Genomic DNA, 21,688 nt, shown 5'->3' with positions numbered 1-21,688 from the left:
ATTCCCTGCTCCTCTTCCGTTCCTCCCCCCCCGCCAAGACCTGTAGGTTTGTCTCTGGCGTCTGGTGGGGTTGTGACCCTCTCTCACAGGTTGTCCTTGCTTTACAGGCTTATCCTTCTCCGTTATGTACCCGCCCTGACATTTTGTCTATCAGTTTAATCTCTATTACCTGTAGTTCCAAGTGTTTCCATCCTGTACCCCTACAGTTCCTCTGTGGTCTCCTGCTGCTACCTATGCCCAAGAGACGGATGAAAGGAGGATTTGGGTGATCGTGGATCCCGACTTTAAATTCAAATCCAAATGGTGATGGTCACAGACCTGGGAGGACACACATCTAAGTCTCTGCTTTATCTCTGTTCTTATATTTTACATCTTGTCTTGGCCACAAAACAAGGCAAAATTCTGCATTGCCTGAGTCTGGCTCTTGCCAGACCTCAAGATTTAAATAAGTGTTGCTCTTGCTCTAGAAGCCCGCAGCAGGGAGTCTGGGATCTGCCTTTCTGGGCACTTCCCCTCGTTCCTGCCCGGCGCTGCGCTGCACCTGCAGAGCCAGTCCAAGACGGGGTGACCTGTGTGTCCCCATCCCCGTTCACCTGCCAGAGTATCCCCTCCCCTCCTGCCTGCTTCAGCGCTTCCCCCTCTTCCTCCACGTACACAAGTTTTCACACATTAAAAAGCAAAGCTCACAAAGATGTGTGTGCAGCTCCGGGGAGTCATAATATTCAACCAGTTTCACCAATATTTAAACAAATCTTTTGTTGGCAAGCCAGAGGGAGATGACGGCAGAGCTTCCTCTCTCTTCTTTAGAAATGTCTTTCCTATAGGAAGCCAAACGTTCACCGCTGAAAGGCGGCTGCTGGCTAGCATGGAGGTGGGGAGGCGACAGCGAGGAACCGCAGAAACAGCAAACAAAATGCACCTCGCTGAGCTGGAACTGGCCGCTGCCCCTGTATTTCAGAGAAAAACCTGAAATCGCTCTTTAATATCTGCACGTGGTCAGATGTTAATTGGAGCTCTGCTGAAACCCCCAGCGCAGCAGAGGCAACGGGAGCCTCTAAGGCCGTGCTGAGCTATTGACTGCGCGGTGACTCAGAGAGGGGCCACCCACTGAACCAACCGCCAGCAGCCTCTTCGGGTGAGATGCAACAGCTACACGCACTTCCCTGCCCATCGCTACATTTTCAATTCACACAGAGACCTATGAGTGTGTATATATAGATACACACACACATTATACATCGACATTTAAATATAATATACTGCCAGAGTTATGATTTTTTAAATATCTGAAGGATGTGGTATCTTGGAAACCGATTGCCTCGAGTTGCCCAAATCAATTACAGAATGAATCAACACATTGCTTCAGCGTGGGAGCAGCGAGCAGTCGGCGATGCCGCCCGTCCCTGTCTCTGTCCCCATCCCTGTCCCCGTCCCCATCCCGTGTAGGAGCACGGCGGGGGATCGGCCCCGTCAGCCCCAGCCGCTCCTGCTCCCCCCTGCGGCAGGACATCCCGGGACACGGAGCAGCAGCTCCAGCCAGTGCCTGAAAACCTGTTATCTGAGATGGCTTCTTCAGCTGAAAGTTGATTTAAAGGGGGCAAAAATAATTGAAACACAATATACAAAGGTGATATGGCTCTTTGAGCGTTGGCACAAAATTGGGGGTTTTTATTAGCTGATTGCTGAGCAGGGCTTATTTTCTCAGTTTTTTTCTACGTGTCATTCAGAAATAAGCGACACATACTCTGAAAATCGTCATGTATGTGCGTCCTGTTTCCTGATGAGGGAACAGATCATAGCAGGCATCGAGCGAGCTCCTAGCCCTCTGATGGCAGCGAGAAAGGACATTTCCAGCCAAGCACTCATGGTTTTATAAGAAGAAATTTTAGATAAATTAATGTTTTAAAAAAATGAAACTCAGAAAACCATCTATTTTTGAAATGTGATCACAGAGCCTGCGAAAAATGTATCCATCCTCTTGTCGTGGCCCTGAGCTCAACGGGGAGGCACAAGGCACACTCAGGGGGGACTCACCCCACAAAGGGTTAAAACAAGGACCCTGTGCCAGGGGTCTGTGGGGTCGGGAGGGCCGGGCTCCCCCAGGGGTCCTTGGCTGGGGCCAAACCCCACAGCTTGGCACTCCAGATTTCATGTGAGGAGCGAATAACCTGATCCACAAACAAGAGCGGAACACGTTCATTTGTTTTATGCCTCTCAGATCAGTTTTGCTTCTTTGGCCAGCTCTGTAGAAAAGCTGAAATTTTAAATAATGGTCCAAAAATGGGATTATGTAGCTAGGAGAGTGTGGGTTGCTGAGAGGAGAGATTGCTGAGCTAAATATTTGGCAGAATTAAGAAAACCAGGAAAGACATGTGGGCATAAAGAAATAATTCAATATTACATTTCTGGCAGAAATCATGAAATCTGTTTATAGTTCAGATCACAGTGAGCCATTTACTTACTATTATTGGAAATAAGGTCTAAGGGATTTTGGTTGCAATGGGTTTGCAACTATTACAGCGTGACAGCATTAACAGAATATTAAAGACAAGGGAGTTAACTGGTGCCTGTATGGGTGTACCTGCGTGGCACGGCGCTCTGCTGCGCGCGGCGGCATCTGCTCGCAGGTGCCATGTTAAGGACTTGGCCATCCTGAGATGTGGCCTCCTGGTGCAGTTGCTACTCTCCTGCTACAGGCTCTGTCCATCTATGATGGGGTTTCACTTGCTCATTGTCTTTTTTTAAAAATTCATTTTAAATTCTCCAATTCTCCTCTGTTCCAAGTGCTTCCATCGGGTTTTTGTTCTCCCCCCCCCCCCCCCCCCCGTTGATCTCCACCTCCTCTCACCATCTTTCTCATCTTTCATGCTTTGTTCTACTTCTCCTTTCTTCCCCTTATTCAGTCCATATTCCCTCTCCCTTCAGCCTTCGCTACCTTTTTCCCCACTGGCCTTGCTCTCGCCCCTCTGTCCTCCCCCGGAGGGAGCCCTGGGAGCTGCCACGGGGGCTGGTGGCTCCTCTGCCCCCGGGGCTACCTGGGGACCCAGCGCCCGCCGGGGGGAGAAAAGATGCTTCTGGGGAAGAAGCTCACACTGGCATCACTTGTGAAATAACGAGGGGAAAGAAGCACCCGTTACCCAGCCACAGCCTTGGTTTTCTGAACCAAGTGGTCACCTGGGAGGGTGAGACAAGCCCACGGGAGGCAGAGCTGCCACCGCCTGCTCTCTTACAAACCGGAGCAGTCTAGAAGCCTCAGGCCAGCAAGAAAGGATTTAAATAGGGGCTTTGGCTATTTGAAAGTAAACTCAGCTTAAGGAGAAAAGGAAACATGTTCTGATTTGAAATGAAGAAGCTGCTTGGGGAGGGGGTTCCCCACAGGCTCCCCTCTGGGGGTCTGCACACCCCTCCCTGTTAATCCCCCAGGCCCATCCCCGACCTGGGGAGAGGCTCAGCCCTGGCAGAGGCTCCCGCTGCAAACACAAAAGCAACGACCCTTCCCTGCTGCGGGGGCTTTTCTTTGGGGTTTCGAAGGGCGCAGGAGAGCTCTGCCCTTGTGTCCCTCCTGCCTCGGCAGAGCTGGGAACCATCCACGGGTGGCGAGGGACTGCGGGGGGTGCCCGGCCTGGCTGCTGCGGGGACAGAAGCCTGGAAACAGTGAACGACGGAGGGGTTTGTTGGGTAATTATTTAATTAAGTGACACGGGAGAAACAAGGAACCAGCAGAGTGGGGAGAACAATCACCTGATGTTTGATTCTCTTATGTTGGGTGCCCGAGACGGGGCTTCACCCGGAGCTCCTCCGCTCGCCCTGCACGGCCGGTTCCCCGCGGGAGCGGGCAGGTGACACTGCTGGCCTCGGGCCCAAACAGCAACACTGCAGTCTTGTTTTTAAGGCTTTCCAGACCAAAAGGCAGGGCTGGTTCAAGCAAGTGTCAGTAGGTGAGATCCTTTCCTGTCCCCATCACCGCAGCATGAGGTCCGCTGTACCCAGAACCCTTCTGAAGGGAGAGCTAACAGATCGTTAGTTGAAAATTTCACATTGAACAGGAGACTCTTGTGGGAAGATTGGGGCTAGTGAAAATTTTTCTTTCAAAAAAAACTTCAGCTGTTTGTTTAGTGAAAAATTTGATGCAGTCTATGATTGTTCCAGATTTCCAGCAAAAGAAAGAAATAACTGAAAAATCAGATAAAAGATTAGATGAAGTCTGAAAATTTTCAAATTTCTTTGGCAGGAATAAAAGAACCTCTCCTTTCCTCCTCCTTTCTTCCCCACTAAAATAAAACAAGTAAATAGAAAAATCTTTTCCTGTGGTTTGCTTTTTTTTTTCTTCCATTACTATTCCCCCTCACTCCTGCTCCCCATGGAGAACAGCTCCAGGATAGCTCATGTTTAGCTGCTCTAATCATTCCCTATGAAAGATTTATTTATCTTTCCATGTCCCCAGCTTGCGTGCGCTGTGTGACCCTCTCCTGTGGGCGTGGGGGACGCTGGCTCCTACAGACGGATGTGCTGAGACTGCGGACGGTCCGGTGGGGAATATTTTGGCTGTGGATAAAGTTGCTGTATGAGACAAACATCTAAAGTCCTCTCTGCCCAAACCTGTCTCTTACAGCTCAGACATCCCAACATCCAGCAGAGCCGTGTACGCTCTGTTCAGCCACGTTAAAAATAATAAATCCCACATTACCTGTGGCCAGACGAGGGTTTTCATTCGCAGCAGGAGGACAGAGACGAGCGGCCGCCCCAGCTTGCTGCACCTCACCTCATCTCACAGAGCAGCTTTGGGACCCCCAAACCTAATTCCTTGTGGAGGAAACTAAACCAGAACATGCAGCCCGCTGATGATTTTCCACCACTGACGTGCATTCAGTCTGCAGGGTCAGAGCAGAGGGGTGCAGAGTAAAGCCCCACAACCCCCCCAGACGGATGCGAGGGGATCTCCCCTGGGGCAGGGGCAGCCACAGCAGCAGGACCTGACCCACCCCTCCTGCCTTCACACCAGGCACAAGAAAAGAGGGTCTGGGGAGGCTTTTTACCACTCCTGAACATTTCATGGCCAGAGGTTCAGACTGTCACCTTCTTCCAGAGCAACCCCTCGGTCCCCTTTGCACCTGGCAAAAAACCCTTCTCTCTGGCTGAAGCCAACAGTTATAAAAGTTTTTCAGCCCTTTATACACCCCAGCAGGACTCCTCAGATGACCGCAGACAATATTGTACCTTCTCTTTGACAGCAGTTCTCTTACAGGCATTTCTTGTAGAAACAGCGTTCAGACAGGAGGGAATACAAAACGGCTGGAAGGCTCCGTGCCGGGCTGCAAGTCCCTGGATGCTTCACTTTAATTTCTGGGAACAGTTTCCTTCAGGTTTGAACAGATCCAGGAAATTTAGTGTACATGATACATACTTGATTGTTCTTCACTGGCTTAGCAAAAATACTCACGTCGAGTCTCTTTCGATATTATCTCAAAATCTTACTTCATCATTATTTCTGCACAGCACTGAATTCACAGAAAAGCAAACAAGTTTATGACTAGCTGGTTAGTTTAATGCACTGGTTCAACTTCTACAGATCATTTTATCAAAAATTATAAAGAAAGTCAAATCTGACAGTATCATTAAGGATACAGAACTGCGTATCAAACTTTTCTGACTTTATTCCTTTACGCACACACGCGTCAGTGTGATTTTCATAACTAAAAGTGTGGAGTTAAGGCTGCACATTGAGCCTGGTCTCAATGTCCTCATTACTAAATACCAAATTCCTTATTTTAATATTAGATTTATTTTTCAATTAGATAAAAATAGTTGTTCATTCTGAAATAGGGGGTGTGAGGACATTGTCAGGCATTTTTTCCCCAATGACTGGGGCTTTTCGCCACCAGGTGGCAATGCAGCTACAGCCACCATCCCCGCTTGGGGTTTTTTCCCCAAAACATCCAAGTTCAGTGTCACCATAAATTTGTTACTAAATCTTTAGTGTCAGATTTACTTCCTCTGCATTCATCTGCTTCTGTTACTTTAACCTCCTCCTCTGCAGCCATCATTTCAGAAGCTGGATGTGGCCTTAGCTCCAAGTTTTGGATGAGTTCAGTGGACTTCAGAGCATACAGGATTTGATTAGCAATCCAATTTATACAGATCTGCAGCTCAAAAGCAAAGCATCAGGTGAGCAGGCGTGCGGCTGTAGGTCTGGACGTGGCTACACTGCCATCTGGCAGCCTGCAGAACAAAAACAGTCTGGAATAAACCTGCGACGGGGCAAAACCTTGGCTGTGCGCCCGTGTCTGGAGCGGGGCAGTTACAGAAGTTTTTCAGTCCTGGACATGCCCACGGGCTGGTGCCAAGCCTGGGAGGGCAGCAGCCAGGCGCCAAAGCTATTTTACGTAGGATTTCTTGCAGCTATTTTTCTTTCTCTACTCCTGGTCTGGAAATAACATTCAAATTCTTTCCCTCAGTCGTGGTAGCACGCTGTAAGCTCTTCAGGACAACTGTGGTATTATTTTCATCACCTACATTTGCTCAAAAAGCAAACAGTAATCAGCACTAATAATTTTTTGCCAGGCTGCCATCAGTGTGTCAAACCGATCGCCTGGATTGCTGAAGTCAGAGGCCACAGTATTTAGCTCTGGAGTTAAGTGCTAAGAAGCGGTATCATGATTAACAGCAGAGAGCTCATATTTATCTTTAAAATAACTTAGAAACACTTCAGCATTAACGGTTCACCCGAATTAGCCTGAGCTGTTAGTGCTGGTTTTGTTAGATAGAAATTCCTGTTCTGGAAAGGGAGAATATTTCAGAAATGTTCCCAGGACAGAGGGTTATATGCAAGTTCTGCATGTAATTCTGAAAAGCCTCTCCGTAAAGTAATAAAGAATTAATTTAAAATATTCTTGAAGAATATTTAAAGAAAAGATATCAAAATAATTAATTTAAAATAAACAGTCACTCTCTTACAGCATCTTTCCCCTCCCTGACCCCCACGGACGGGCATTGCAGCGCCGTGTCCCTCCCCAGCACAGCCCAGCTCTATTCCCAACGAAGAGAAACTCCTTACAAGGAATGATCTGAAGTAAATACAGGGTCTTAGTTGCTACAAAACTCCCGTAGAGGTTATGTTGTTTTCCCAAGGCTGTTTTTATAAACACAGGAACCTGTGTAAAGTGCCGAGAACCTTGGTACAAATTATTTTGGTTTTGTTAAGCTCAAGCGCTGGATGGCAAAGGACTCTGCAGCGCAGCACGAGGAAGGGACCGATTGCCGACAGACCCCGACCACTGTGCTGCCACAAATATTAACTGCCTCGTCTTAAATTCTTGCTAGAGAACTGGAAAATGGTTTTATTTCAGAAATTCCTATTGCCCAGTGATATAGTGAAAGTGAAGAAGCGGGGAGCAGAACGTGGACGCGCCTGCGCTCAGCCCTGACCTTGACTTAGTTCTCGATACTTTGAACAGGGCCGAAATGTTTACGAGGCAAGAATAAATACAGAAACTGAGAACTCTGTATAGGAAAAGGAGTTAGTTAACCTTTATTTAATTTCTCCATAGTCCCAAACTTGACAGACGTAGAAAAATATCCTTGAGTCTAGTAGACAAATTTACCAATGCTAAATAGCCCTTTACTCTGACCGTTTGGGCCATTCTAGATACATTTGTACAAGCATTACTTCCTTTTTTTTTTTTTTTTTTTTTCAATGAAAGGTTTTGCTAAACTATAAACAATAAACTACAGCAGAAAAATTTGACCTACCAAAGCATGCATAATGCATATGAAGGTATCTTCCAAAACTTAAAAAGAAAAAAAAATTAAGAAAGCAAACCAACCTTGGAGGAGAAAACAATTTAGAACAATTTGAGGGGAAAAAAAAAAATTAACTAAAGACAAGTCAAAGCAATTTCTGTAAACTATCTGTAGATAAGTTAAAATATCTATGGCACAACTTTGCACAAAAAAAATTAAGGCGAAGACCAACATTTTATATAAAAATAGCTGAGCAGGCTTCTAAAGGAGGAAATAAGCATTTCTCATGATGACTCTGTTAATACAAGATTATAAATACCCTTATATATACAGAAAAAAAAAATCAATACAAATGTATGGAATATTTCACTAGGCATCCATCTTTCAAATAAGCCAAGATCATATGTCCTGGACCATAGTGGAGGTACTTCAGTTTAAGATTTGTAGTAGTTTCTTTGCTACACATACTGATACAAATAATAAAAATGCAATATAAATATTGATTTTCACAGAGAAACTCAGTAATCCACTCAGGTTACAAAGCTTAACAAACTGTCCCAGAAAGAAATGATACAAGTTTTAAGATCGTCAATTATCTTATGTTTTGTAGGCTAAGGAAAACATCCAAGTTATACGACAGTATTTAAACTTTCGGAATATTTTTTTTTTTTTTAAAATCGAACTGATACCTTTGGTGAAATGAAAGCAGAAATTATTGTGGCAGAAGATTCATTATCTCTTCATAAATACAGCAGTTTATTTTTCAAGATCACTTAGAAATACCATTATTATGGGAAATTTAATAGATTTCCAAGCCTGAAAGTTACCAGTTTTGCAAGGAGTTAAACTATAAAGAGTATCTGTATGGATGTATTTGACTCAATTTCAAAACTATGTAATCAATATATAAGACATAAAAATGAGAGCAAATAAAATATATTTTAGAATTACAGTAATATTTTAAGTGAAAATACCTTTGCAGGTGCTAATATGATAATCAAGTTCAGTGTGTCTATGCACGTTATAAATATGCATATTTTTGTATACACTCAGTAAGTCTAGAAATAATTTCCATTGGAGAATACAATTTTTTCCCCAACACAATTCAGTGGATTTGTCAGCAACTTTTTGAACTGTATTTCACAAAATATGGAGATGAAGTAGAAGCTCTTGTCTTCCACGGTGTAGAAATTTTTATTGTCATTTTCTTGAATAAAACCCCAGGATCTTAATTTCTGCTACTCAACTGAAATGCCTCCTCTTGTCTCATTCCCCACCCATCCCCAGGCTGAAGGGGCTTGTACATTCTGTCAACGACCACCACCACCTATTTCAGAGAGACAGATGTGATGGGGGAAGTTACGGGGACTCTTTTAAGAAGAAATTTGACTATAAAACATGGTCTACATTTACACTTAAACCGTAGCTTGCTACCGATTCATTTCCATTTAACATTTACTAACAAGCAAATCAAAATTGTTGCTACAAGGACTTCATACATAGTTATGCAAAAAAGAAACAATAGCTGAAACAAAACTGTGAGGGCGTATTTATGAACTGCTACGTCTCAGAAAATGTAAAGTCCTATTCCTTTTCATTACATTGCTGAGACTTACTGACTGTTCTCGCTGATAAATTAATCTATGATGTACTGAGAAATGTTACAACATTTAGTACCAGAATAAAGGATAATATCCATTTCTTACGGTAACTGTACCAAAAATAGCACAGCTAGCCCATTTACTGCATCATCCTTCAGCTTTCAGAGAAATACCACCATTAACATATGCTAATCTTTTCTCCTTAATGTCACATATTTATTATTTCCTTGTCTGTAGATTGTGTTTAAGACAAATACATAAAAATAGTACTAAAATAAAGAACAAAGTGAATGTCTCACACTCAACTAAAAAACAAGCACAAAATTGAAGGATGCACGTTGGAAATAATTTATTGCCTATAAAACGTTAAAAAAATGCTTAACTTCACATTTTCTGTGTGGTTTTAAAGGTGGTGTCATGTTTCAGAGGTAGTGTGTGTAAAATGTAATACAGAATTTGTAAAGAATTATTGACTTAGTTCAGTAATACAGTAAAATGTTCACCAGAACCAAAGCACTGACCTGAAACCATTTTCCTTACAGGAACATTCTTAAGCATCTCTTTTATCGAAGAGGATTTCTCATTTGTTTAAAAACAATGACCACAAGCCCAAGTTTCTGCCCCATTTGTGTCTGTCATCTTCTGACCAAAATGTCAGCTGCTGCCTTTCAGAGACAAATAAATACTCTTTAGTCAGAATAAAACCCTATTCTGCCACGGAAAACCCCGATTTTGTTGTACTGCTTATTCTTTTTTTTGTTCGCAACTTTAATGATTCCACGTTTGGCCAATGTGCTTAAAAATACTAATTGGGCAGAGAAATCGAACTCCATAAACCATCTTCTGTGTTTTTTTTAATAACTAGCTGGAGTTTTCTCACTAACCGCCCTCTAACTTGGATCAGACATCTCACAACTGAGCAACTTACTCAACCTTACGATGATTTGGGGCAGAAAAGGCAGAACCTTGAAATGCAAGTTGAAGGTTAGAGGGCTGCCAGTCCTTCTGACACGTAAACAGCCTCGTGGTTCACCAGCTGACCTGAAGGATCTGGGCAGCGGGACTGGAGGTAGTAAATCAAGCTTTTGGTTGTAACATTGCAAGTTACGAATTCTTCATGTTTCAGATATTCTGTGCTAATTCCGTTTATGCATATTATTGTCTTTCCTTATGCTATCAGTATCCTGAGACCAACAGTCAGCTATGACTAGAGTACCTAGGGAGAAGTTAGTGCTGTGCATTAGTTTCTTTTCAATGTTACTAATACAGTAGTGCAATAGGGATCCCAAATTTAAGCAGTAATTTCCATTTCCACAATAAGGATGTTCATGATACTGTTGATTTGTCCTATCCTTTCAACCGTATAACCACAACAGTAGATATAGCTGTCTCCGTTTGGTGACTGGACTTGATAAGCTGCTTCCCAATTTAAGAAGATGAAGGTATAACCGGTACATTCCTTTTTTCACTCAAGAGGACTGCAAAGCCCACGATCTGCTTGTCATTTTCAGACTTCTTATTGCCTTAGCGAAAAAGAAATACTCGGAAAGATTAAAGTGCAGTGCTGCTTCAAGAACCAAGCACTCAAGAAAACTGACACTTGTATGGTACATCTGTTCCTGTACTTTTAAATCTGCCAAAAATTCACCTATTAGAATATTTACTATTACTCACTCCTGTTAGACCTGTAGGCTTGACAGAAGCATCATCTGCAGGGAAATGAAAGGAGGCATAGCTTCAGGAAACAGCTTTCTTAACTATAAGCAAGCTTGCTAGCATCAAAGACTTTCACTGCTCCCCAAGGAGAGCGAGAGTCCTGTCTCTGGTTTAAAGTGTCTGTTCTGAACTACCTTTTTCCACTTTGGTTGCTTCAGAAAGACATACTTCATCATTCATGTTCCGACAGATGCATTAGGAATAAACAATGCCGGGGGAAGTCATCTTTCATGGACAAAGCAGAAATGATAAAAACATCAATACATGGCACATCTGTAGCTGTTACTCAAATTACAGAGGCAAACCACTGAAAGAGCAAGGGGGGCTTATTTCTGTCATCATAATGCGACACAGTATTAGCTTTATCAGTCATGGGAAGTCTATGCAAATGATGAACTAGCACTTAACGTGGGCTTTTGTTATCGTCCTATGAACAGAGGAAATAAACACAAACCGAATCCCAGTGTGTTGTGGGTCTACAGAGCCATCCCCATCGTTTTCCATCATCTGAAGAACTTTCAGAGTTTCAGCTGGAAACAAGTGTCCCGGTGCCTGTGTACCAGCATGTGACCCTGCCAGTGAAGCTGGGGAGCCCAGGTTGGAAGGGAACACCCCCAGTTCTCTCGTGCTGTTCTAAGGTCCAAGCTGAACAAGTCACATGGATGGGGATGCAGTCTGCAAACCCAATTAGCACATTACGTTGCCTGTGAGGGACACAAGCAAACCAAAACCACCCTCTAAATTACAGAGCAAGTGTGTGGTGCTAGTCTGAAGCGTGATACCTGGGTATGTATTTTCAGAACTCTTAAGGATGGTTAAGTGTTAACGTTAAAGGCCCTCACAAGCTGCTCTTCAGCCACCATACTGCAAAACTATTGTTGCTGCAATGATTTAAAATACCAGTAATGCTAATATAACCTTAACATTTTTGTTTTAAGTATGGCAGGAAATATACACTGATACTGAAAAAAAAAAAAGCAGAACAGCTGAACAGTATTATCCTATATAGCATTTTGTTATACAGGAATATGATTTATACTCTTTCTTCCTGAATATCCTGTAATACTGTCAAGTGTCTCAGTATGACAACATGACTACCTGGCTGTGTTTTGTCTTGTCACCCTACAAGAGAAAAGGACCGAAGAACAACATGCCCATAGGGATGACGGGGGCGTTGACTGCAGCTGAAGTTCCAGCTGCACATCCCAGAGGATTCCAGCTTCCTTGAGAAATGGGACTTACGGAATTGCGTGAATCTGGTAGTAGTTCATTCAAAATTAATTCCTTCCATTTGTTTGGCATATGAAATAGAAGCAAGACGTAGCAAAATATGAATCATCAATTAAAGTTTTTCTTGTATAAAGGTGGATGACTTAATTGACCATAAAAATCAAGAACTCTCATTTAGAGTATCCTGCCTTCTGTCATGGGAATTTAAAGTGGAAGAAGCCGGAAAATAGGGTCCAAATAGTGGCAAATCACAGTACTATGGTTTTTTTTTATTTCAGCAAAGCTCACAGAAAACAAGAGGTTTCATTGTCACTGGCACAAACTTCCTATCTAGAGAGAACAGAAATAGAAAGCATTGTTAACCCAGTATAAGAAAACCCTTTATACTTTTTCAGAGTGAGCAGAATTACAGTTGAGCTCTATCTTCCATTTGAAGGATAGTACTGTGATCTTTGCTCACAAAGCTCAATTTTATACAGGTGGTCATTTCAACAGGCATGTAAACTACCACTCCTCCTTTGAGTAAGGCTGTAAGGACATGTCTGCCAGCCAGGATGCGACACTTCAGCTCAGGCAGTGAAAGGATGAGCAGCCTCCACTTACCTCCTGGTTACACAGAGTGCCTTCCCTCTCTCCTGGGATTCCACTCTGAGTTTTAATGCCTAAACTCAAACACAGTTGCCCAACAGCTTGCTTTTGCGGGGTTACTCTGTAGAATAGATGGTAAGAAGTCTTTTGGGAACTAACTGAATCGTATAGTATTCAGAACTGTGAAACTGTTTTGTGTTTTAAAACTGCTTGTAAAACTGCTACTGTGCTTTCTGCAGCTGGCATTTAACAATATTGCTAAACGCTCCTCATGCCCAAGGACAGAGACAACCCCTCCCCTGAAAACTCACTACAGATACTAAAAAAAAAAGCTGTAGAAGTGATTAAGGAGGAAGAGACCAGATGGAGAAAACCTAAAATTGTGAGTTAATCCTAGTATTAAAGAAGAAAAAAAAAAAAAAAGGTGTTATTTCCCCAACACTGTATTTTCTGAGCTACACCTTGGACCTCCCACTGAAATTAAGGGGATTATGTACTGTACTGCATGAATAAAGGGTGCACCAGAATAAATTCTTATTTGGCATAAAATTGGAAGATCAGGCTTTTAACCAGACTGTGAAGGTATCTGTTTCAAAAACGCTTGCTGGAGAATATTCAGATTAGAAGTTATGAAGCATCAATAATATGGGCATGCACCTACATGCCCTGCTGTGTTTATCTGGATGTGTCTGCACATCCATTTAATCAGATGAGTAAGGGGATTCAATGTCAACAGCAGCTGGGAAAGAAGAAATTCATTTCAGCCACTGCCGGCAAACAAGCTCACAGTTTAGAAATGGCACGTGGCAGTTGCCAAAAAATTCGTCAGACAGGGCTACTTCAAAACCAGGTCACATTTAGAAGATCTGCAAAACTCAACTGCAAACATTTGAATACCTTTCAGGACACAATGACAGCTGTGGATTTATGACAGTGTCTTGATAAAATGGAGCAAAGTTTGTGAAAAAATATATCATTGATACTGAAAGCAACGAACAGAACTTTAGCATTCAGACTTTGACAAATAAAAACTGTAACTACATTCATAAAACCCTAAAGAATAGTGTAAACATCTAATCCCATTGCTACTGTGAGAGTATCAGAAAGTTGCATTCTGCAGCTATCAGGTTTCCCATATCCATCTAGTTTGTTACAACACTAATGACTGCTTCTTTACATTAATAATTTATTGGCGATAATTCAAATTTCTCAGTTAGCCTTTCAAATTTTTTCCAGCTGTTTTGGTCAGAAAAGGGAAGATTCAACAATCTGAAGTCGCATAATGAAAAACGCTTTAGTTTAATTTCAGATTTTTCAAAAGGTTTCAAACAAAACTCATAAAAAGCCCGTTATTCTATTTGGATCCCCAATTTTTAGTCCACCTACCTGAGTAAAAATGGGGAAAAAAATAATAAACAGGACTGGTGACCAAGCAACTCTGAAGAATTAGCTGTCTGTATAACAGGACATTTGTTTTCCATTCTTGGATCCCTGCTCAAAAAGACTTTGCTACAGAGCAAGAGTTATTCTAGAAAGTCAGAAGTTATCCTAATCAAGGCCAAACTGCTAAAAGTGAAACCTTTCCTCACACAGTTTTTTCATTTACCAAAAACAACATTCGAAATTTCTTGACAGTGCAAACTGTAGCCATGACATACTACAGTCATCCTTCAGGAAAGTCTACTTCACCTTGGGCTTTCTTTTTTTTGGACTGAAGAACACTGGATAGCAAAATGCCGTTCTCTTGAAACCTACACATTATGTGGGGTTTCTTTTTTGTCAGTTAAAAAAAATAAATCACAAACTGTCTGAGGCATTTTTCTCCGATAAAGACGACAAGCTGAATGAGGTATCATCAGGCTCCGGGGATGCATGATTGAAATCCATTTCTTCTAATTCAGGAGGTAAGTCTGAGAGCAGTGCCTATAAGTAAAGAAAAAAATAAAAATTACAATACAGTATTAGGTATATGTTTTATGTCAGCATAAAAGTGAAAAAACTCTGTTGAGCTTTTCAGTCAGTGTTGGTACTGGATGGCTAAAAAAAAAAAGTCAGTGTTGATACTGAAAGGAAAAACATTGCCCAAGATGATGTATCTTAAAGGCAAAAGAAAAAAAAAATAAAAGCAACAAAATCTCTTCCGAAATAAAGCACAAAATGGTACCCCATGCACGACACGACCCAAGCAAGCATTAAAAGAAGTGCTAGGTATTAAATGCAGTGCAGTGAAACTGAAGAAGCCTGCCCTTTTTTCCTAGCTCTCACATCTTAGATCTAACAACAGACAGATCCCAGTCCCTCAGTGTACACGGGTGCTCTGGTTGTCCCGTCACAAAAGTCACACTTCTTTGTCTATGTCATTGTTTGTGTAGATTGCAAGATCCTTCTTTTGTGTAAAGTTCAGCTTTTCTTTGTATGATGTTCAGGACAACACTGTCCTAAACACAGTTTGAGCCTCTGGGCACTACGGAATAAATCCAAGGGTGTGACAGAACACAAAATAACACCTTCCATTATTAAAACCTACTTCAAGACTTACCTGCTGCTGTTCTTTATCATCTGATTTAATAGCAAGTATCAAACTCCGAGTAAACGTCTGTAGTTCAAAATACTTCTGTTTGTGATTCTCCAACTCATTCTCAATGAATCTGACTTCTTCATTCTGTGGGGGGAAAAAGGATGTAAAAATCTGGAAATAATAAACAGCACTGCATCTTTTTAATGACACCTAAACATACTTGTGTTAAAACTAAGTGGGTTTAGTGAAAACGAGTAAAAACGTGTTTATTATGATTCTTGCCAAAACTATTAAGTACAGCCTAAAGTTCTATAGTTACAGAATGACAGAACAATGCACGTAGACTTTGGGTACAAACAGAAGTTTCTGATGAGTGACCCGCAGTGTCACCCTAAACCTGCAAATGCATGTGTGTCGTTTCGTTTGTCATTACCTCCACAGGAGGTGGGAGAGCCAACCAGGTGACACGCAGACACGGCATTTCAGAATTACTGTCATTAAAGCATTAATGACCTGGGCCAAAGTCTACATGAACCTTTTAAAGAAGCACTGCTTTTTATTTTATAAGGATGACCTCTAATTCCATTTCAGAACAAATTAAAACGAAGGCCAGGGCTCTTCCTAGAAGAAGTGATCCTGAAAACAAAGGGTGACTGTGAGAACTGACAGCAACTAAATTTCAATATTAAAGCAGGAGGCTTGACACAAACATCAGGGAAAATAACTTGAAAATCCCTCAAAGTTACCACAAATTAAAATATAGAATCCTCTAGTGCAGCTGAATTTGACATGTATCCTAAAGTGTCAGCTCACCAACCTCCCCAAGATCTCTCAAGTTACTGAATAAATAGGAAAGTATTTAAAAAATGGAAAAATATTAATGCTGTGCATGCTGTGGCTAAAAAGGCATTTTTCCAACCTTTGCATACATACGCATTACTGTACTTGCAAATCACTTAATATCAAAATAACAAACTTAATTAAAAATTCAGATTTGAGAAGTACTTCAGTTTATTCCAAATATCTCTTCTCCTTCAAACTTATCAACTAATTGGTATGCAAGATCAAAATGTGAAATCTGTTGATTAGTGTAGAGCTAAAATTAATTTTCTCTGGTTGTTTACCTTTGCAAAGATCATATAACCTAAATAAACAGTTCACTTTTCAAGATCAAAGTCATTGTATATTTTTCCAGAAAGTGTCTGCACAGTAGCACCAAATGTGCACCCTCTGAGATAATAATGAAATAAATATGCACACAGAAATTGTTGGCAATGCTCAGTACACATCAAAAGTAAGCACTTAGGTGCACAGATAATTCATGTGAAGTGTTGCATTTACCAAGGGATGTTGGAGGCAAGAAAACACCTACCCTTGCTTATGCAACCACATGATTAATGAGGTTGACAATTCTGCATACAGTATGTTCCTTGATTTTGGTGGCAGCAAATAATTGCATAAGCAAATTACAATAGTGAATTTATAAGCTGAAATTTTGTTTTAATAAAAATATATTTAAAAAAACCCAACATAGAACTATGCTCTGATATTCATGCTCACATTTGCTGGGCTGGCTGTAATTCAACTGTAGCTGATATGAAAAGGTGAGAGCATGTGACAAACAGAAAGGTTTGTAGCAAGCCTTTAAAAATGGTTGTTGGTTTGGGGGGGGGGGGTGGGTGGGTGTCCGAGAAAATTCACATTTCTTCAGTTAAAACACTGCTGACCATTCAGGTTATAAAAGCTCAGAGAATAAGAGAGAAATATTTGGGCTGTGAGTTTGAGGCTTTCATAGAAAATTAGCTGAATGCATTTCTTTCAGATGGAAACTTAGCAGTTGCCTATTTAACAATGGATTTTGCCCAGTCAAAGAAAGAATTCAGATTTACGCAGAAAACACGTAAGCAACAAAGACTAATCACTAATGTCAAACAACAAGCCAACAAACAAGGTTCTGCAGGGCATGCTGTCACAACAAGCCTTTCACTGTGGTGACAGGTGACATTAAGAAAAGGTCATTCCCTCTCCATATTCATTCTCCACTGCCCTTACCAGGAGAACACTGCTCGAAGGAGTAATTTTTTGTTCTGGAAATATGAGCTATTTATTATTTTGGTAATTGATTATCTTTCGTAGAGCATACCTGTTTTCTAAGTAAAAAAAAAAAAAAAAAAAAAAAGTCAGCTACATACATAAAAACATGTTCAGTATCCAACACAGGACTGTAGCAACTCTCAGGAGAGCAGTAACACACACAGAACCTTTACCATTTGGCAGAAGACAGCGGCTGTCAGGTGTCCAACGGCTTTTCCTCCCTCCCACACCTCCTGCTTCCACACATGTTCTGCACTACATTGCAAGAACGACTTCTCAGATCCCCCCATTTTATTAGAGGGTTCCAACTGTTATATTCCTTTCCAGAGCTGGCAGCACCCCGCTGCATGGAAAAGCACGCTGCAGCACTCCAAAGAATAATTCTCACACAAAAAGAAAGTTTTGGTTCAGAGGCTAAATAAATTGCTTTGTCTGGCACATGTGATAGGAGCTGCAGATGGCTGCAGCTAAAGTAATGTAACTGCTCTGTAGAAATGGGATTTTTCCTGCCTCCCTCTGGGTTGAAATACAGGTAATGTGGCTGTAAATGGCACGAGGAGACGTGACTGAGGGTATGATGTGTGGGACCACCAGAAAAGCAGAGGAGCTGCAGGCTCCCACATGCTGTTGCTGATACAGATACACCCATCTGAACTTTCCGTGGACTACCCTGCTTACTATCATACAGCCCAACTACTCACCTTATAATCCAAAAGAGAACTCATTTGATCCACTTCAGAATTACTTATCATATCGCTTTCTTCATCATCTATAATTTCTATTTTCTGAAACAGAAGGAAACAGTTCATTCCAAATATTCAAAAGCATAGATCAGACAGGAAAACAACAATCTGTATCTCGAAAGGATGAAGGTAACGGGACCTTTTGTTTGCTCATGAGAAATTCTGAATTGTGTAGCCCCCATTAGATGGCAATCATGCACCTCAGCCACAAGATCCAGGAAGAATCCAAACTGAAGCTGTCGGTACTCAGAGCTGCTGCCATGGTGACTCAGGCTGTTTAAGAGGAGGGGCTTATATATCACCACGCTTTTGGCATTCAGTTGCATATTATATCTCATTACAGCCTGCACAAGCCTGCATTTTATTCTGTAAGCCTTTTGTTGAAGACCTCCTGCAAGGCGAAGAAGGTTATGAAAGTTTATTCCTCCAGAGCAAAACAGACATTATGGCAAGTCCTAACTGACCTACTTCTTGCCTAAAAAAAAAATAATTAAGCAGTCTCCTTCAGCCTTCTTTGGCCATAGTGAGACTCAAATGCCCTAAACAGTAGAGGATGTTGATGTAAAGGACAGTTCCAAATGCAAACACATGGACATTTTCACTTAATTCACAAAAATTCTCAGGTGCCTTTTTGTATTGTGTTTCTAAAGACACCTAAACTCCAATGTTAAAGGCCAAGCTTAATGCTGTTTAGAACTCAGAAATACATTCCCATCGTATCTCAAGTTTTAAAAGATTCACTTTTACATGATTTACCACTTGCATGTTGTTTTAATTCACAACAGAAAACCTTCTTATGTAAGAAAATTATGTTAAAAGGTTATTTCAATAGAAAACACAAAGTGCACACATTTTTAGTGCACCTACGAGGTTTTAATTTTTAGTCATATCTAAGCTAGATCTCAAACGGAATAAATTTGAGTTAGTGATAAGAATGGCATTTTTCAACAAGAACTCAGAAGGACAACTGCCCAGATGAAACTATAAATTTCACTATATTTGAGAGGGAAGCAGTGTACTGTAAGAAGAAAGGGTCGGGTTTTTTTTTTTTACTGTTTTTCATTGTTTTGACAGTTGTAAACATTTATGAGACTATAAAATAAGTTAAAGCAATTTTACTATGTTTTTTACTATACTGTTTAATACAGCGTAGGCAAGGGCCCACACTGACACAATACTCTTCAAGGTGAGTTCTGAAGGGGTTATTTTTAGAGGTTTCTTCTCTGCAGCATGTGTGTGTGTCTTCTGTCTGCCTGCAGACCAGTCATCAGAAATTTCCTTCTAATTACCAAGGAGAAATCCTTCTAGAGAGGTTAACAGTCTCTCACTAGTAGTACCCACCAAGCTCACAAGTATCTGCTGAAGGTAGGGAGCGTAAACCACATTTTCTGTGCTTCAGTGTCTGACAACCCAGCTGAAGTGATAACATTTCAAAGGCTTAATGTCACAAAGATCTGCTGCTATATCATACCCTGAGTAACACTGCGATTCAAATATTTCTGGTTTTAGACTCAGCTTGAGGAAAGAGTCTCTAAATAAATGCCAAACATTCACACTATCTTTCTTACAATAATACATTTTTAAACTAGTAGGGGAAAGAACAGATTAGAATTTCAAAGAAAACCGTATCTCTTATGCAAGTCCAATGTATGCTGGCCCAATTTTAACTGCATACGTTTAAAAAAATGTTGTTACCGTGACAAGAGTATGAAAGAACTACTCTTTTTCCCCCGTAGAGTGAAGAACTAAGTCTCTCGGATATCATCTTTGCAGATCTTTTACCTTTGCCATTTTACATTCTGCATCTCTATGGTAAATGCATCAGCCTGAAACTCAAGAGTGATTATATCTAAGGTCACAGCGGGCCATTAAGGTAAACGGAAGGGAAAAAAGGCAGCTGTTTCTATTCAGGCAACTACAGAAAATACAGCTGTGGGATTTCAGTTTATGCAAAAGATGATTATATATTAACAAAAGAAAGAAAATGTTCTCTCCTCTCTATATATAGAGAGGGAAGGGAATCTCCTCTTTGCTCTCCCACTTCAGGTTGCATATGATTAATGTAACAGAAATGCTCTTGTCATGTTCTGAGCTGCTGCCGTTTAACCTCTGACTGCAGTAAGAGTGCAAGTGGGAACTGGAACCATCACCTCTTCATTCTGCAGATAACTTTTAAGATAAAAATTACCCTACCACTTGGGGTCTTCTCTCCTCTTCCTCCTCTCCTTTCTTCTAATTTGAGAGAGGGCAGGCTAAACAAAGGGGATATATTGCATTATTTGCCATGACTCCTCCCTCTGTCTTTCCTTCCTTGTCTCACTGCAGTCAGTTAAAACCAGCAAGAACAACTGCGTTTGACTTAATGTGAATGGAAGTGAAAAAACAATAAACTTCTAAATAATGCCCTGTCGAGGGTATGGGAATGGAAAGTACATACCCACCCCAGTCTGATCTCACATATTCAAGGTAGCTATGGGTATGGGGAGGAAGCACTAGAGATACCTGACTTTCTTAAAGCTAAAAAAACCCATTTCATGTATTATTCTGGGTTTTTTATTCTTACTGTTTTACTATACTAGGTACTTAGAGAGCACCGCCCAAGCATTGTGCTTTGCACTCCAGAAAAAGCACACTGGATTGTTACAATACAGAAAAAGCTGTATAATTCAACTTCTACTGAATGTGCACAGCTCGATGCTTTAGTACTTTTGGCACAGTTCCTTTCAGTGCTCAATTAGGAAGGACTCAGCACACTCGACTGAAGTTTTCACCTAGTGAAAAACACTGGTGTTGGACAACAACCTCAACATTAGCAATTAAGGAGGTCACATTAGTGGAAAAGGAAAGGTGTACATACCACATTATCAGTAGATACTGGATTCTGGTCATCATCTTTGTGACCAGTTTCTTCATTTTGAAGAGCTTCATTTGTCTCTTCTGCAGAAATAAATTATAGTTTTTCAGATTTCATTCAAATTTTATGCTGAAGAAACATCAATAGTCTTTACCACTAAATAGGTCACATCTGCTAGATACAAAAGCAAAGTCATACTATCAATGTCTATTCATAAAAAATACTGTATGTCTTATTGAAAAAGCCATCAGACCACAAGTTGCTCAGGCCAATATCATGTCAGTTGCTACCTGAAGCAACAGGAAAACTATCAGTTACTCTCTTGCAACATACCAAAACCTTCCTATTTTTAGGTTCAGGTTGGAATAATATTCAAAAGCGATGAAGAGTTTCACATCAGAGGTTTGCAGAACTTTTTTTTTTTTTAACTGAAATAAATTATTACATGAAAAATCCTGCATGCATCCTGTACCCTATAACTGGGTGCATATCAGAATCCTACCTCCTCCTTGCAGATCAGTTTTGAACGAAAAACTGATCAAGCAGACTATTTTATTCTTGTATGGCAAATGTTTATTCCTAGTGAACCTAAGATGCTCTCTTA

The 21,688-nt window shown here is 41.2% G+C and overlaps 1 protein-coding gene across 3 annotated transcripts in view; it reads right to left on the bottom strand.

The window, feature by feature from the left end:
• Positions 1-7,521: 7,521 nt before the first annotated feature.
• HDX (highly divergent homeobox) overlaps positions 7,522-21,688 on the bottom strand; it is a 53,284-nt gene continuing 39,117 nt past the window's right edge. For all 3 annotated transcript variants that reach the window (XM_074915061.1, XM_074915062.1, XM_074915063.1), the window contains 4 exons: positions 21,088-21,167; positions 18,189-18,272; positions 15,415-15,537; positions 7,522-14,798 (listed from right to left, as the gene is read on the bottom strand). In XM_074915061.1, the coding sequence (XP_074771162.1) occupies positions 14,673-14,798; positions 15,415-15,537; positions 18,189-18,272; positions 21,088-21,167 (413 nt within the window). In that variant the 3' untranslated portion in view covers positions 7,522-14,672. The remainder of the gene's footprint in view (positions 14,799-15,414; positions 15,538-18,188; positions 18,273-21,087; positions 21,168-21,688) is intronic.

The sequence above is a fragment of the Athene noctua genome, chromosome 11 (assembly GCF_965140245.1).
Source record: "Athene noctua chromosome 11, bAthNoc1.hap1.1, whole genome shotgun sequence".
NCBI lineage: Eukaryota > Metazoa > Chordata > Aves > Strigiformes > Strigidae > Athene > Athene noctua.
The sequence above is the reverse complement of the archived record's forward strand: the minus strand, read 5'-3'. Positions and strand labels throughout refer to the sequence as shown.